This window comes from Coregonus clupeaformis, chromosome 10 (genome assembly GCF_020615455.1).
Source record: "Coregonus clupeaformis isolate EN_2021a chromosome 10, ASM2061545v1, whole genome shotgun sequence".
Classification (NCBI taxonomy): domain Eukaryota; kingdom Metazoa; phylum Chordata; class Actinopteri; order Salmoniformes; family Salmonidae; genus Coregonus; species Coregonus clupeaformis.
In genome coordinates this window covers 29,846,815-29,861,864 of record NC_059201.1, presented here as the reverse complement: position 1 = coordinate 29,861,864, position 15,050 = coordinate 29,846,815, and the positions used below count along the sequence as shown (strand labels likewise).

The window sequence follows — 15,050 nt, the reverse complement described above, 5'->3', positions numbered from 1 at the left end:
CATGCAAAACTGGCAAGCTAAAAAAATGTGGGGCTTAAAACAGGTGGGGCTCTGAATGACGGGTCGTCACTGAACTGACGTAACCCCAGTTCTATGAACCAAGCGTGATTATTATTTAACTTTTTGTTTGTTTCTCTCGTGACCCCATGTTCAATTCAAGCGACCCCACATGGGGTCACGACCCCTAGTTTGGGAAAAGCTGAACTAATGACATGTTGCACCTCTACCTTGCTACCTTTCAGATGAGCCAAGGAGAAGGACAGATGAGAACAGCAGGCCAGTGGAGCACTTAGAACAGCAGCAGCCAGGGGCAAATGGTAGGGAAGAGGATGATTTAGATGACCCAGACATGCTAGCATGTTATATAAGTGGATTTTGCTCTTCACTCACGTAGTAGCCTGGCCTACTCCCGACCAAAAGCCTGTGACTTGTCTGATAATCAATCAATGTGATTTTGTTTCACTGAATCTCTGTCTGTATATTTGGTTAATTGATCTCTGGCTGGACAAGTGGAAGTGCTAGCTAATTTATTCCTTCACTGATCAGAAACATTTAGCATGCTATAATGTAGCCTAAATCAAGTGTAGCCTATTATTTATCTACTGACTCATGGAGTAGGCTAGCCCAATATCCCCTTGATAGTTTTGGAATGCATAACTAGAGACACACCACACAAGAGTAGGATATGATGGAGAGAGACACTTGAAGAACAGGACAGCCCTTAACAGAAGAGGATAGACAAAGGAGACAGTAACAAACAAGAACCTGAAACAGCAACAGACAAGACACAGAGAAAGTGATTGAAGAGGGCAGATGGAGAGAGAACAGAGGCGGGTTGAGAACACAGTAGACTGTATCACTTCAAGCTGCTCTATAGATTCTAATTCGTTTTATTTATTTGCACAAATTATAAGAGGTGAAATACAGACACTCAAAAAGTAAAACATGGTTTATGCAGGTCAGGTGAAAAATCCTGTAAAATTACTATTTAAACAATTGACAGCAACATAGAATAATAAGAGTCAGCAACAGATGACAAAGAAAAAACGATGGAGAGAGGCAGAGGAGGGGTAAGCAATGTTCCCTCTAAGCTGCTGCACAGAATAAATATAATCAATTAACTTTCTAGAGTTTTCCCCTTTAGTTAACATTATCAACGTTTCGCTCTGTGGGAATTGTGATCGAATCAACGCAATATTAGCCACTTTCAATGTAACATACCGAAACAAAACTAACTGTGCAAGAGATTTTCTTGTAGGCAGAGCGCATTGGTTTAGGATTCTATTGCATTGACAGAAACTTACTCTACACAGACCAGTGAGCCGTAACCAATCAGAGCTGCAGTAGGCCTATATGCAAATAGCAATTGCCAAATTTGGATCTGTGCCATTCACTTTGAACTGGACTTTGTTTACAGCATGAGCGGTTGTGGGCTTGTTTTCAGATCAGAGTGAGAGCTGCATGTAGCCACCTGTGCACATTTGTTCATATTCTTTGCTAGTTAGTGAGTTATTATCCCAGTTATAGCTAATTTCTAGTCAACAATGGGGGAGTGGTTGCTTCCTACAAGAGCACAAAATGTGTGCATTTCTAGCTATCTTTGAAAAGCGAGTCAGGTAAAGAGCTTTTTTATGTCTTAAAGGGGCAGTGTTGTATTTTGAGACAGTCTTGAATAAGCTAAGTAGCCAATAGACAGATGGTAGCATAATTAGTCTGATTGTCTGTAATAATGGTATGGGAATGATAATGCATTTTATTTTGTAAAGTGTTTTCTTGCATCAAACAACAACATTTTCAGTCACCTCCTTGTCTGAAGGACAAGTGGATACACAGGTTAATGTCAACTCCTGCATATTTTTTTCAAAAGTCTCATGGAATGTAAGTCTACATTGAACACCACATATTGGCTGCTACTGTAGGCTGAATGATAGAACAGCTTTGATGGTAGGCCAATCTGGTAGGCCTACATTATGATCAATTAGCCACAGTAGCCTACTTGGCCACTGTTAAAAGTCTATCTTAAAGCGGGTACAGCCTCAGTGTCCAAAGTTAAATTGCACCAGAAGTTGCACAGAATTTTCACAATGTCCAAGTTTGCGCTCAGCAGACCTGACATTTGCTCAGTGCACCCCCCAAAAAAAAATTAAGGTGAGCACACAGTAGAATGTATCACTTAAAGCTGCTCTATGGATTCGAATTACTGCACAGTGTGTGTGTGTGTGTGTGTTTGTGAGCGAGAGACAGACAGACAAACAGAGAGAGAGAGAGAGAGAGAGAGAGAGAGAGAGAGGGTGTTTGGGTACTGTGGGATTCTTTAATCAGTTTGGCTCATTGGACAGGTCAGAGTCTGTTTGAAGTTGTTGGGGAGTTTTTGGCAATACACTGTAGATGTATGTGTTCCAGAGTAGAGAGTGTTCCAGAGTAGAGAGACCCACAGTAGCAACTGTAATTGAGTACTGGCAGTGTCTGCTGTGGCAGGTGGGAAGGTGTAAGTTACCTGAAAAAGATATAATCTCTCAATGTTCTAATCTCTCAATGTTCATCTCAAAGTGTACCAAATTCATGCATTTAGCTGTTGAAATTCCTTCTTTTTTTTGCCGGGGAGAACGCCCCCAGACCCCCCTAATGACTTTGAGCCCCCAATGTCTTCAAATCCTAGAAATGCCCCTGAGGGGAAGTGGGGGAGATCCCCACCCTACCGTGACCACTCATTTTTTAAATGAGTCATCTGAGCTGGATGAGAAAGAAAAAGTTTGATTTGCATCTGCTGTCAAACTCAGCATTGGTACATAGCAAGCTCCAACTGCCATGCAAATGATTCAAATGAGGGATGATAAAGTGCGGGTCAAAGGGTGAGGGTTAAAGACAGTATGTTTATGTCTGCCATGTCATATGAGTCACAGTGTGACGAGTACTGAGGATATGAAGAGGCAGGACGCAGACGCAGGAATTAACAAGGTCAACTCAAACAATGACAAAGATAATAAACAAAGAGAGAGTACATGACACGATGCAAAAACAATCACACACAACATATTTCAGAACAGTCCAGGGCTAAATAGGGGTGGCGATGAGATGATGAGATGCAGGTGCGCTGGAGGTGATTAGGGTGCGTTGGGTTTCCATTCCAGTGTTGCTGAGGTGGTGCGCTCAGACCGGTGGCTCAGTACACCGGCGAATCAGAGCACCGGAGGGGAACAATGGGAGGAGACATGACACACAGTTTCATCCACATGAGAAGATTCTGAACCAGAGAGTACTAGTTAATATGAGAACCTGGATCTCTTCCTCTTGGTTACAGAAAAAGACAAGAAAACAAACAAGTGTGTGTGTGTGTGTGTGTGTGTGTGTGTGTGTGTGTGTGTGTGTGTGTGTGTGTGTGTGTGTGTGTGTGTGTGTGTGTGTGTGTGTGTGTGTGTGTCGTGTCGTGTCGTGTCGTGTCGTGTCAACATGTGTAATAGTGATTATTCCCTCCAGAATAAAATGTGAATTGCAGTTTACCCTAGCAGCAGCCGCACAGCTATGGAAATGATAAACTATGACATCACAATAGTAGCGGCAGTCATGGTGTGGACAATGGAGCTCTGTGAGGCACAGGAGCGGGGGCGTGGCATAGCTGGACAGAGGCTCCTCACACTGGAAGGACCACAGCAGCTGTCTGAACCGTTGTGTGTCTCCCTGCCTTCGCCCCACTCCCTCTCTCTGTTTGCCTCAAACGCTGGAACGCAAGGATGGAGGTGGAGAAGGAGGAGAGACCGAGAGAAAGAGATGGCTTGCACAGAATGAAAGACAAAGGCCCAATGGACAGAGAGCCCCTCTCTCTGTAGAGACACATGCAGGCATGCACACAAACACATGCATACACATGTTGACACACACACACACACTGTACACAATATATTCATCCTCTCTTCGACACCCCCACTACCCTCACACACTGTACCCACTGTTTGATTCCTTCCCTTCCTTGCCATATAAACCTCCTTCCCTTTCTTACCATATAAACCTCTGGAGCTGATCTGTGTTTACCCTACCCTCCAAATGGAGTGCCATCCTCTTCAAACACCCATAAAGGTTTACTGGTCATAACAGAGAGGAGGGGATACACTCACTACTAATCTGAATTTCACAAACACATTGAGAAGGAGAAGGGATATCTATGACTGAGTAGAGCTCTGGTGTGAGGGAGGGTGAAGTTATGGCCATGAAGATTCATAACATGGTAGAACACCTGTGCAGTAAAATGAGTTTGACTGGCATTTACAGCAACTCAATAAGTGATTGTGCAAACAATGGATGAGCATCATTAAATGTGTATGAGTTGAGCTCTGAATCAACACAAAGCCCACCTGCCCTTCAGTTCATGTTTAATGAGAACAAAGGGAACAAAAGCACATAGTACAATCCATGGAAATAGAATGAATAGAACGGGCTTGGAAGCTCTAACCCTGGCAATTTGACTGGTAAACTCATAGGTACACTCGCAATGGCTGCCTGGTCTTGTGATGCAATAATTTCCATGGTACACTCTTCGAAAAAAAGGTGCTAACTAGAACCTAAAAGTGTTCTTCGGCTGTCCCCATAGGAGAACCCTTTGAAGAACCCTTTTTGGTTCCAGATAGAACCCTTTTGGGTTCCATGTAAAACCCTTTCCACAGAAGGTTCTACATGAAACCAAAAAGGGCTCTACCTGGAACCAAAAAGGGTTATCCTATGGGGACAGCCGAATAACCATTTTGGAACCCTTTTTTCTAAGAGTGTATTTTGGTTGACTCAACAAAACAGCACAGATGGATAAAAGCGTCTGCTAAATGGCATATTATTATATTATTATTGAAGCCCACTGGGCACAGACATCAGTTCAACGTCTAGTTTTGATTAAAATGTGGTTGAGTTGTCAACTGATGTGAAATCAATGTGAAATCTATGTCATCACATAGATTTTTTTGTTGTTGAAATGACGTGGAAATAATGTTGATTCAACCAGTTTTTACACTCAAAATGGCTGCCAGTCTCCATTATGCCATCATTGAATTGAATGGCGATCCCCTTTCTATTCATTCTATTTCTATGGTACAATCCACCCAGGCTTAGGGCAAAGACAGTACCATATGAACATAGGCTAAAACTGCTTCTCTAATAGAAATCCCTGTAGGTGATGTCATGGTGACGTTGGCTAGCTAAGCTCATATATAGAAACACATAATCGGGTCTAATGGTCGTCTCTCGTGCCGAATGTGCAGGCCGTCAAATCAAAGGCACTCCTTCGATATAAAGTTGTTTTTGACAAAAATGAAAACATGTCAGTTTGTTACTTTCATGAGGTTGGAGTAATAACAGATTCAACTACTTATTACATTGGCTCGAATCTAGTTTGTGCCTTTAGATTTAGAGAAAATTGACAACTAATGAAGAATTCTCATTGACTTCTCAAACCCCAAACCCCGGCCTGGTCTGTTTCGCAAGCATTCCCGGAAGTGTCGTGCCTCTGGGTTTAGAAACTCTGTGCTTAGGGCCTCCAATATCTATTCAGCCTCTCATTCACCTACACAAACTCTTTGAATAGGATTCAATGGCTCCATCTGTTTTTAAAGCTTACATGATGGTCGTTCATATTATGAATTTGCTTAGAGGACACAGGACTACCCAGATAGCACCTTTACAAGCTTTACATGATGGTGGTTAGGTAATAGAGGCCATAAAGCTAGATTTGAGGTTTCTCTACCCTACTGGTCTCCAGGTAGGCTACCATGAGGGTAGCCTCATATACCAGTATATACAGTAAGCCTACTGCCAATTCTGTAGTTTAAATAGCTTGTATTATGCAGTATCTCATGTTATGGTAAAAAACAAAAAAACAAAAAACGACATTTTCATTACTTCACCAGCTGCATGACGGGAGTTAGGCCCTGACATGTCCCTGGTAAGGGGTGCATGAATGACTGGCCTGGATCCTGGCCCCAGAGGGTCATGGCCATAGGAAGAGAACCATGACCTTGCACAGTCATGACATATCCCACAGGGAGCAATTGGCCATGAGAGTGGAGTGGGATTCCCCTGATTTTCTCTTTAAATGTCCGTTAAACATGATTGAGATATGGATAGATATCAATCCATCGTCGTACAAAAGCCAGAAATATAACATTGTTGAAGTGCTTGTTTCTTTTAATCAGATTATAGTCCTTTGCGCTTTTCTCCATATACTGGCATTGACCGCCACCTGGTGGTCATAAACATACATCAAAATATGACACGTTTTTCTACAGCCTAAAATATTGCAACATTGTAACAAGAGAGCGTTTTTTTCGTTCACTATAGACAATCCAACAACCTTTCAAGAGCAGAATGCTACGCATCACAAATATCAGTTCTTACTTTCTAGATTTCCATAGATTAATTAACTCAGTGCCTTCCCGTGGATCATGGCTAGAAAGGATACAGTTTATGTCAAATTGACGTCTACAGTTGCATTTTTTTGTGCATTTTAGCTAACCCTAACCCTTTTCCTAACCTTAATCTAATTACCATAACCTGGTACGTTACTTATCCTAGCCTGCTGCCTAAATTCTCCAAACCTGCAACTAAAAGTAAATTCTGGTCATTTCTGACATAAGATGTATCCCTTCTAGTCAAAACCCTTCAAATGTCTTGGTCCTATTCGCGGTTGGTATGGAGACACTAAACAGGCAGCAGGGAGAAATGGCAATGTGAACATTGTGCAGGTGCGACCCTGCAAACTGGAGAACGCACCACATCCGATGAGGTGAGTGAAGTATACCTATACCCTAAAAATCGCTATCTGACAAATAGTTCCCCCCCATACGCATAGAACGTGCGCGCGATTTGGGAAATGTATTCGCGCAGTCGTGCAATCACTTTGATCATTGTGGCGTCACAGTCAGTGCAGTCGGTGCAGCGATTCTGGAGTCTTTAGAATCTTGGATGTCTTGTAAACGAACAGCAAAATCACGAATACGGAAGTGTTGGTATGAGAAAGAGGTAGTCTATTTTTGTGTTTGTCTGGTCAATGACAAGGTTATGTTTTGTCATTAATGATTTTTGGTTAGTCCCTTCGCTAAAGTATCCTCCTGCTGTGTTGCTCTGTGAATGTCACATATATCCTATAGCTAGTCTATTTGGAACTGGGCCAGTGCTCAACTGTCTGATGAAGGTAGCAGGATAGGTGTAACACAGCCCTGTCCAGGGTGTAAGAAACGTGACAGGTGTAGCCAAGCTCCACTCAGCAATTTGACCCACTTTATAGTCCACTGCACCTACTAACAATCCACAGCACTAACAGGACACACACAGTGCATGCTACAATCAACTGTCTAGCATTAGATAAACAGTGAATGCAAACCTTTGCACAGATAGGACATGTGCTTGTAATCATGCATTGGATATTATAGTTCTCCACCATTGACACCTCACAATAACTTGTTAATTATTTTTACAGTTACTATGGCAAACTGATCAAGCCAAACAGTAGAAACTTTAAAGAAGAACACAGCTGGAGACAAAATGATATAGGGAGTAGATACCAGGGGTCCCTTGGCCAGTGAGGGCCAGTGTCTCTATGGAGGCCCCCAAGCCCCCAAAGTGTGTCCAGCTGGGGCAGAGGGAGGAGGGAGATCAGCGGGAGGAGGGAGATCAGGGCACTGATGGAAGCCCAACACCATGCATTGACAGTGATGAGGGAAACCAGCTGTAATCATCTGTCTGCCAAAGACTAGGAACAAATGTGTATACTATATGTATGAAGAGTGTTGAATAAGTCATGAGGTCCCACTTGAAAATGTCAGATGGTCAAATGTTTGAATACAGAGGCTAGGTATTAAAATGCAGTGTGTTTGCTCTTTCGGTCCTGGGCTGAAGAGGTCAAGGTAGAGGCTTCAGTTACACTCCCAAGGGTTTGTGAACTTCATGACATATTTATCTGCTGTGTACATTAGGCCTACATGGAGATGGTGTTCTTATGTTTTTCCCTTAAATAGCGTCTAGCATGTCATGTTACTTACTTGTTAGTTAGTAGATTCTGCTCTGTTCAGCGTCATTGTCACAGCAACGTGTTTTGGTGTGACTGAATACAGCACATTGCTCACCTTTGCTAGAACACTGTATTACTATATGTACCCCAAACCCCATGTAGATGGATGGAGTTGTGTTTTCCCTCCTCATATTCAGACCCACTAGGAGAGAGAGACCCCGGTAAAGACCAGCAGAGCAAAGCCCTGTGCCAGCGACACACTCAAATGTTCCTGAACCTCACCACAGAGAAGGGCCTACAGCAAATACCATGTAAGCCTACACACAGAACCCTTAGAAACGTAACACTGACTAGCCATTCATACTAAACACAGACTTGGCCTGGGTACCACTTATAACACTACCATCAACTAATAGCACATGAGAATACAGTTTGACTTGAATGCGTAGCTTATAAAGTGGTTATTACAGCCACTGTATCTGACTTGTGTGTCTATGTACGTGTGTATATCAGCGCCACCAGGTGAGGGAAGAGTGAGGCGCAGCTTGCTCAACCTGCCCATCATCAACCCAGAGAGACTGCGGACAGCCAAAGTACTGGTCGACAAAGCTGTAAAGGTAAGAATCTAAAATAGCACAACCCTCCAATAATGTGATACTTAAGGTAATGTCGATACTATTTATCTCTCTCTCTCTCTCTGTGTCTTTATCTCTCAGATGCGTATGGTATTTTCCATACAAGGTCCATACCCTGTGGTTCGGGCTTCCCTGAAGGCGAGGGGTTGGGTAGAGCGTCGCCTGCCGCGTCCAAACCAGCACTGGAGCCGGTGCCGTGGAGATGATGGGAATGATGCTGATGACAGTGATGATGACGATGGTGAGACAGGAGGGCCACTGCAAATCTTGTAGTAATTCATTCTCACCTGTTTGTTAACTATCATTGTCCATTAGCCTAAATACTAGATTGTAATCTTCCTCTATGCTCTGCTTAGACAGCCCAGAGGACAGAGAGGAAGACCCAGATGACATGTATGACCTCATGGTAATAGAACGAAAGTGTGTGTTTGTGTGTGGGGGGTGTGTGGGGTGGGGTGTGGGGGGTAGCACACAGTTTTTATGTCTTTCCCCGACCTTCTATCTTACAGTCTCGCATGGTGAGGAACGAAACGTCATATTTCTATTGGACGACACGTAGAGAGACAGTGGACAACCGCTCATTGCGAAAGGAGCAGATGACCAATCACTATGCCAAAGCAGGCACCTTCACCACCAAGGTTTGATGGCTTTCACAGGGGAGACCCTGAAAAGAACAAACTCTTTACCTTTTCACGGTCTTTGATCATTTTTATACTCACCTCACCTATGTAGGCTATGCCCGTCTCTCCACATTTTAATCTTCCATCACTCTCTCCATCTCTCTCACTCTCCATTTCTCTCTCTGTCTCAGGTTGGGTTGTGTGTGAACCTGAGGAACCTGCGTTGGTTTGATGCTGCAGACCTTGACTCCTTCTTCCCACGTTGCTACAGGCTGGGAGCAGAGGATGAGAAACATGCCTTTATCGGTCAGAATCGTCACCGCTCTCTTTCCCCTCCCCGCGTTCTGATCTGCCTATTTCCCCCTTCTCTATCAGAATGCCTCACTTCTATAGTCTTAGGGGGATTTACAGTACTGCCTGTCCTTCTCTTTCATTTTCCATACTTTTGGGGGGGGTGTCTGTAGCCTTGATCATCTGTTTTCACCTTCCTCTGGCAACCTCTCTATCTGACTTGCTCTATTTCTCTCTCTCTGTCTCGCTGTCTCTCTGTCTCTCTCTCGCTATAGAGGACTACAGGAGGACAGCCTGCACCAGCCTTTTACAGTGTGTTGTGGAGAGGAGTCGGGGCGAGCGGGGAGAGGGAGAGGGAGGTGGCACAGCTGGATCAACTGACCAATCATGTCAAAGTAAGACATTCCTCACAAAAAGAGGCATCATCAATCCCCCCAATTTAGATCAAAGGGAGCTACAGGCTTCATTGTCTTGTCCAATCCCTTAGGTCAGAAAAAGGCATGCAAGCGTCGAGCCATTTCAATGGTGGTCTCCAGAATGATTGATAGTGCACTAAAAGTTTGCCAGGACTTCCTGGACAGCTTGGAACACAATGACATAGACATTGCCTTGGAAACACCGCCATCCCTAACAGAACAAGAGTGGCTGGAGTTCATCCACAATTACTACCTGGTTGTCCAGTGAGTACTCCATATAGTATGATCATTATGTGTCTCTGTCATGTCAGTACATGCATCTCTTTGTCAGTGTATCTTAGTGGCACTTCTCGCTCCCTCCCTCTCTCTCAGTGATGGTGTAGAGATAGAGGAGAGTGTTCACTATGTGAACAGCTGTCAGGCTATGTTGCGGAAGCTTCGTGATGTCAGTCCACAGCTAGACACAGACGGCATCCACAACATCTGGATCGTCAAACCTGGGGCCAAGTCCCGGGGCAGAGGTGAGTTCAAAGAGGGGAAGAAGAGATGCTGTATCCTAATGCTGTATTTACCTATAATATTTATTTGATGCTGCTTATAGTGTAGGCCTACAGTAACTTCGTTTTTGTGTCCCTTCCATGTCCCTCCACCTGTGCAGGCATCATGTGTGCCAAGCGGCTGGATGATATCCTGAGGCTGGTGGACAGTGACCCAGCCCTGATCAAGGATAGTAAGTGGGTGGTGCAGAAGTACCTGGAGCGCCCCCTGCTGGTCCACGGCACCAAGTTCGACCTGCGCCAGTGGTTCCTGGTGACTGACTGGAACCCTCTCACTGTCTGGTTTTATAAGAAGTGCTACCTACGCTTCTCCACCCAGCCCTACTCAGTAGAGACACTGGACAGGTAAGGGGGGCATCTTTACCCTGTTGCTACTACATTTTACCATATTGATACCACATTTCACCTTGTTGCTAATTTCCTATGGTCTCATCTCTCCTGTTCCCCTCTATATCCCCCTTCTGCCAGTTCTGTCCACCTGTGTAACAACTCCATCCAGAAGCACTTTCAGCCCTCCCAGCAGCGTCACCCAGAGGTGCCTGAGGACAACATGTGGTCATGTGACCAGTTCCTGGCCTTCCTGTCTGGACAGGGCCGAGCAGCACAGTGGGGGTCTGTGGTGGTCCCGGGGATGAAGAAGGCTGTGGTCCATGCCCTGCAAACTGCCCAGGACCTGGTGGAGTCACGCCGAGGGAGCTTCGAACTCTACGGAGCCGACTTCATGCTAGGTGTGAATTATGTCACTTAGTTGCATCAGTATTTGTTTTTGTTGGCAGTGAAGTTCAAGTTTTGTTGTCACATGCACAAGTACAGTGAAATACTTAACTTGCAAGCTCTACCCAAAAGTGCAGTAATCCATCAATATCAAAATAGTATAACTAATTAAAATATATATATATATACGGTGGCTTCAGAAAGTATTCATACCCCTTGACTTATTCCACATTTTGTTGTGTTACAGCCTGAATTCAAAATTGATTAAATATAATTTTTTCTCACCCATCTTCACACAATACCCCATAATGGCAGTGAAAACATGTTTTTCAAAACGTTTATATAAGTATTCACACCCCTGAGTCAATAATAATAATAATAATAATAATAATAATATGCCATTTAGCAGACGCTTTTATCCAAAGTGACTTACAGTCATGCGTGCATAAATTTTTGTGTATGGGTGGTCCCGGGGATCGAACCCACTACCCTGGCGTTACAAACGCCGTGCTCTACCAGCTGAGCTACTTTGTAGAAGCATCTTTGGCAGCGATTACAGCTGTGAGTCTGTCTGGGTAAGTCTCTAAGAGCGTTCCACACCTGGATTGTGCAACATTTGCCCATTATTCTTTTCAGAATTCTTCAAGCTCTGGCAAATTGGTTGTTGATCATTGCTAAACAACCATTTTCAGGTCTTGCCATAGAGTTTCAAGTAGATTTAAGTCAAAACTGTAACTCGGCCACTCAGGAACATTCACTATCTTCTAGGTAAACAACTCCAGTGTAGATTTGGCATTGTGTTTTAGATTATTGTCCTGCTGAAATGTGAATTCATATCCCAGTGTCTGGTGGAAAGTAGACTGAACCTGGTTTCCACTAGGATTTTGCCTGTGCTTTATCTCTATTCCGTTTCTTTTTTATCCTGATTTTTTATATATATTTTTTAAATAAAAAATGTATGGGATGGAGATGAGTACTTTGCTTACAAAGAAGACAGTGAATGTTCCTGAGTGGCCGAGTTACAGTTTTGTCTTAAATCTGCTTGAAAATCTATGGCAATAATTGCTTTCTAGCCATGATCCCCAACATCTTGACAGAGCTTGAATAATTTGTTTAAGAATAATGGTCAAATATTGCACAATCCAGGTGTGCAAAGCTCTTATAGACTTACCCAAGAAGACTCACAGCTGTAATCAATGCCAAATGTGTTTCTAACATGTATTGAAGACTATATTTTAGTTTTAAAAAATGAATTTTTCTTCAACTTTGACATTTGAGTATTTTGTGTAGATTGTTGACAAAAAAATTAGAAATAAATTTTAATCCCACTTTGTAACAATAAAATGTGAAGAAATCCAAGGGGTCTGAATACTTTTGCATGGCACTGTACATGTAAACAGGCGTAATAGTGACCAGTAGCAGGATAAATAGGTAGATACTAATATGGTGGGACATCTTCTGTTCCAAAGGTCGTGACCTAAGGCCATGGCTGATTGAGATCAATGCCAGCCCCACCATGGCCCCCTCTACAGCAGTGACAACACGCCTGTGTGCGGCCGTGCAGGAGGACACTCTCCGGGTGGTCCTGGACCGTCGCCTGGACCGAGGGTCACACACTGGGGGCTTTCAGCTTATATACAAACAGGTTAGGTGTGTTGGTGTGTGTGCCTTTTAGTTGGAAAGGGAAGTTTAATGTACCCCTGAATAAGAGGTTGTACAGATGTTTCTCTTTTCTCTCTCTCTCTCTCTCTCTCTCTCTCTCTCTCTCTCTCTCTCTGTCTTTGTCTCTGTCTATAGGCAGCAGTGGAGGTGCCTCAGTATGTAGGGGTCAACCTGCTTGTTGAGGGCTCCCAGATCAGACGGCCCCGCCCTCCTCCTCAAAAAGCCTACAAATCCTCTAAGTGTCGTACCAACCAACCAGCGCCCAGACGCCCACATCAAAGCAAGGAGAACGAGGCTGTGGCAGAGAAAACCAAGCCGGCCCCTTCTAAGAAGGGTCTGAAGGCTGAGGTACGACACCTCACCTTCTCTGACATCAGAATCCAGACCCCACCTTCTACTGAGAGGCCCCTGGCCGGGGAGTCCTGGAGGCTGCAGCGTCTGGGCCTGGGCCTGGTTGACTCCCTCCAGCTGCCCCCTAGGGCCCAGTCCCGCTCCATGGACTGCTGGCGGAGACCCCAGGTTATTGTGCCCTGGTCAGGGCGAGCACGCCCCTTTGCTGCCCCTGATATCTACAAAGGCCCTGTCCTTCCCCTGGAGGTCGTCAGCCTTCAAGACCCAGACAGGGAGCCCAGTGCCCTGCTTGTGCCAGCTCCTCTGGTCCCCCATGCTGAGTTCAGGTTCCAGAAGTTTCTCAGGCAACAGAACCTCCACCGTAGGGTGATAAGGACCGCATGTGTAGGGAGAGGAACTCACAAGAGCTCATGATGGGTTATGGATGGGTTATTGAACCATTCACTGACTGCTGCCTGATTTTGAAAGCTGTCTTTTTGCACTCAGCCATTGTAGGCCTACCTCATCATAATAAAGTCCATATTGAATCCACTTACATTTTCAGTCTTGGTATGTTTTGCATTTCTGTATTTCCCTTTATACTGCTGTCATTTATTAAGATAACTGTGTACTGTAGTCTTTTTGTCCAACTTGGAAACCTGGTCTCAGAGCATTTCGTATTATTCTGTACTAAATCTGAGAGGCTCCATTTAGTATGTGTTACGTTTCATATGGTATGTATTAACTTATGGATGTCCATCACCCATTTCGTATGATATGTTACGAATTACAATTCGTATTATACTTTACTTATTATACCCTACGAATATGCGCAGTGTACAATATGTTATGAATTTGCTAAATGTATGATATGTTACGAGTTCTAGCTAGGTGGCTAATGTTAGTTAGCTGGCTAACGTTAGCTAGGCTAGGGGTTATGGTTAAGGTTAGGAGTTAGGGGAAGGGTTAGCTAAAAGGGTTAAATGGGAGGGTTAGCTAAAATGGTTAGGCTTAGCTAACATGCTAAGTAGTTGCAAAGTATCTAAAAACTAGTCAAAGCTGCTAATGAGCTAAAATGCTAAAGTTGTCCATGATGAGACCCGTCATTCATGACAGGTGGGGCATTTTTTGCTAAATACAAAAATTAAATTGGGGGGGTTGCCTGTTTTGCATGTTATCTTAGCATTAATACGTGTCACATATCAGCTTGCAAACAATGTAAAAAAATAAATAATAATAATAGAGTTAATAAAGCCACATACAAACATCAAACTCTTTTTTGATTTCTTGAGTAAGGCAGCTCCAAAATGCAGGTGTTTCAGCCTAGCTCAGTGCTTTCTGTGGTAGTGGGGCTGCCAGCGGAAAATACGGAGCGTAGGGGTTGGTAATGTTATTTAGTTGCGCTGTGATTGGCTCAGTGTTCTGTCACTCATGGGGACACTACATCACCGCCAAATCTAAGGGTAGAGCTAGAAAATTCAAGCCCCTTGGGTGCTGCCATAGAGTTACATTAGAAGTGCCCATCCAAGAAGGCTCAAGGTCATTGGCCACAGATACAATGATGTCAAATCACGTTATATCTACAGTAGCTTTGATTGGACTGATCACGTCAACATCATACTTTCAAAATCTTAGCTTGCAGTCATCATCATGAATCAAGTCGACAATCTACTGGCAAATCCTTTTTAAACCTTGTCATATGAAGAGGAATAATGAAGAGAAATCATAGATAAAACGTATCGGTGCTCATTGGACATAAACATTACACAACAAGTTGGAAATCACAAATTCAACAATGAGTGGTTTGGAAGGAGTCAGTGGCTAACTGTAAGCATTGC

The 15,050-nt window shown here is 43.8% G+C and overlaps 1 protein-coding gene across 3 annotated transcripts; it reads left to right on the top strand.

The window, feature by feature from the left end:
- The first annotated feature begins 6,418 nt into the window (after window positions 1–6,418).
- LOC121574980 (tubulin monoglycylase TTLL3) lies at window positions 6,419–14,102 on the top strand. 3 transcript variants are annotated; one of them, XM_041887697.2, is made up of 14 exons: window positions 6,419–6,763; window positions 8,185–8,298; window positions 8,501–8,604; window positions 8,704–8,863; window positions 8,979–9,028; window positions 9,132–9,260; window positions 9,434–9,548; window positions 9,809–9,928; window positions 10,021–10,213; window positions 10,322–10,470; window positions 10,608–10,851; window positions 10,975–11,234; window positions 12,690–12,865; window positions 13,018–14,102. In XM_041887697.2, exons 2-14 carry the CDS (start codon window positions 8,253–8,255, stop codon window positions 13,645–13,647), a joined length of 2,376 nt encoding a protein of 791 aa, XP_041743631.1. In that variant the 5' UTR covers window positions 6,419–6,763; window positions 8,185–8,252; the 3' UTR covers window positions 13,648–14,102. The 3 variants fall into 3 exon arrangements, with proteins under 3 accessions (XP_041743631.1, XP_041743632.1, XP_041743633.1); XM_041887698.1 differs by lacking the exon at window positions 6,419–6,763 and adding an exon at window positions 6,900–6,999; XM_041887699.2 differs by lacking the exon at window positions 6,419–6,763 and adding an exon at window positions 7,472–7,910.
- The last annotated feature ends 948 nt before the right edge of the window (window positions 14,103–15,050 follow it).

Excerpts from the sequence above, each read along its gene's own strand:
- LOC121574980 (XM_041887697.2), top strand. The coding sequence starts at position 8,253 with ATGTTCCTGAACCTCACCACAGAGAAGGGCCTACAGCAAATACCAT. Across the intron at positions 9,029-9,131 it reads ATGACATGTATGACCTCATG|TCTCGCATGGTGAGGAACGA; the intron begins GTAATAGAACGA and ends TCTATCTTACAG. Across the intron at positions 9,261-9,433 it reads CAGGCACCTTCACCACCAAG|GTTGGGTTGTGTGTGAACCT; the intron begins GTTTGATGGCTT and ends TCTCTGTCTCAG.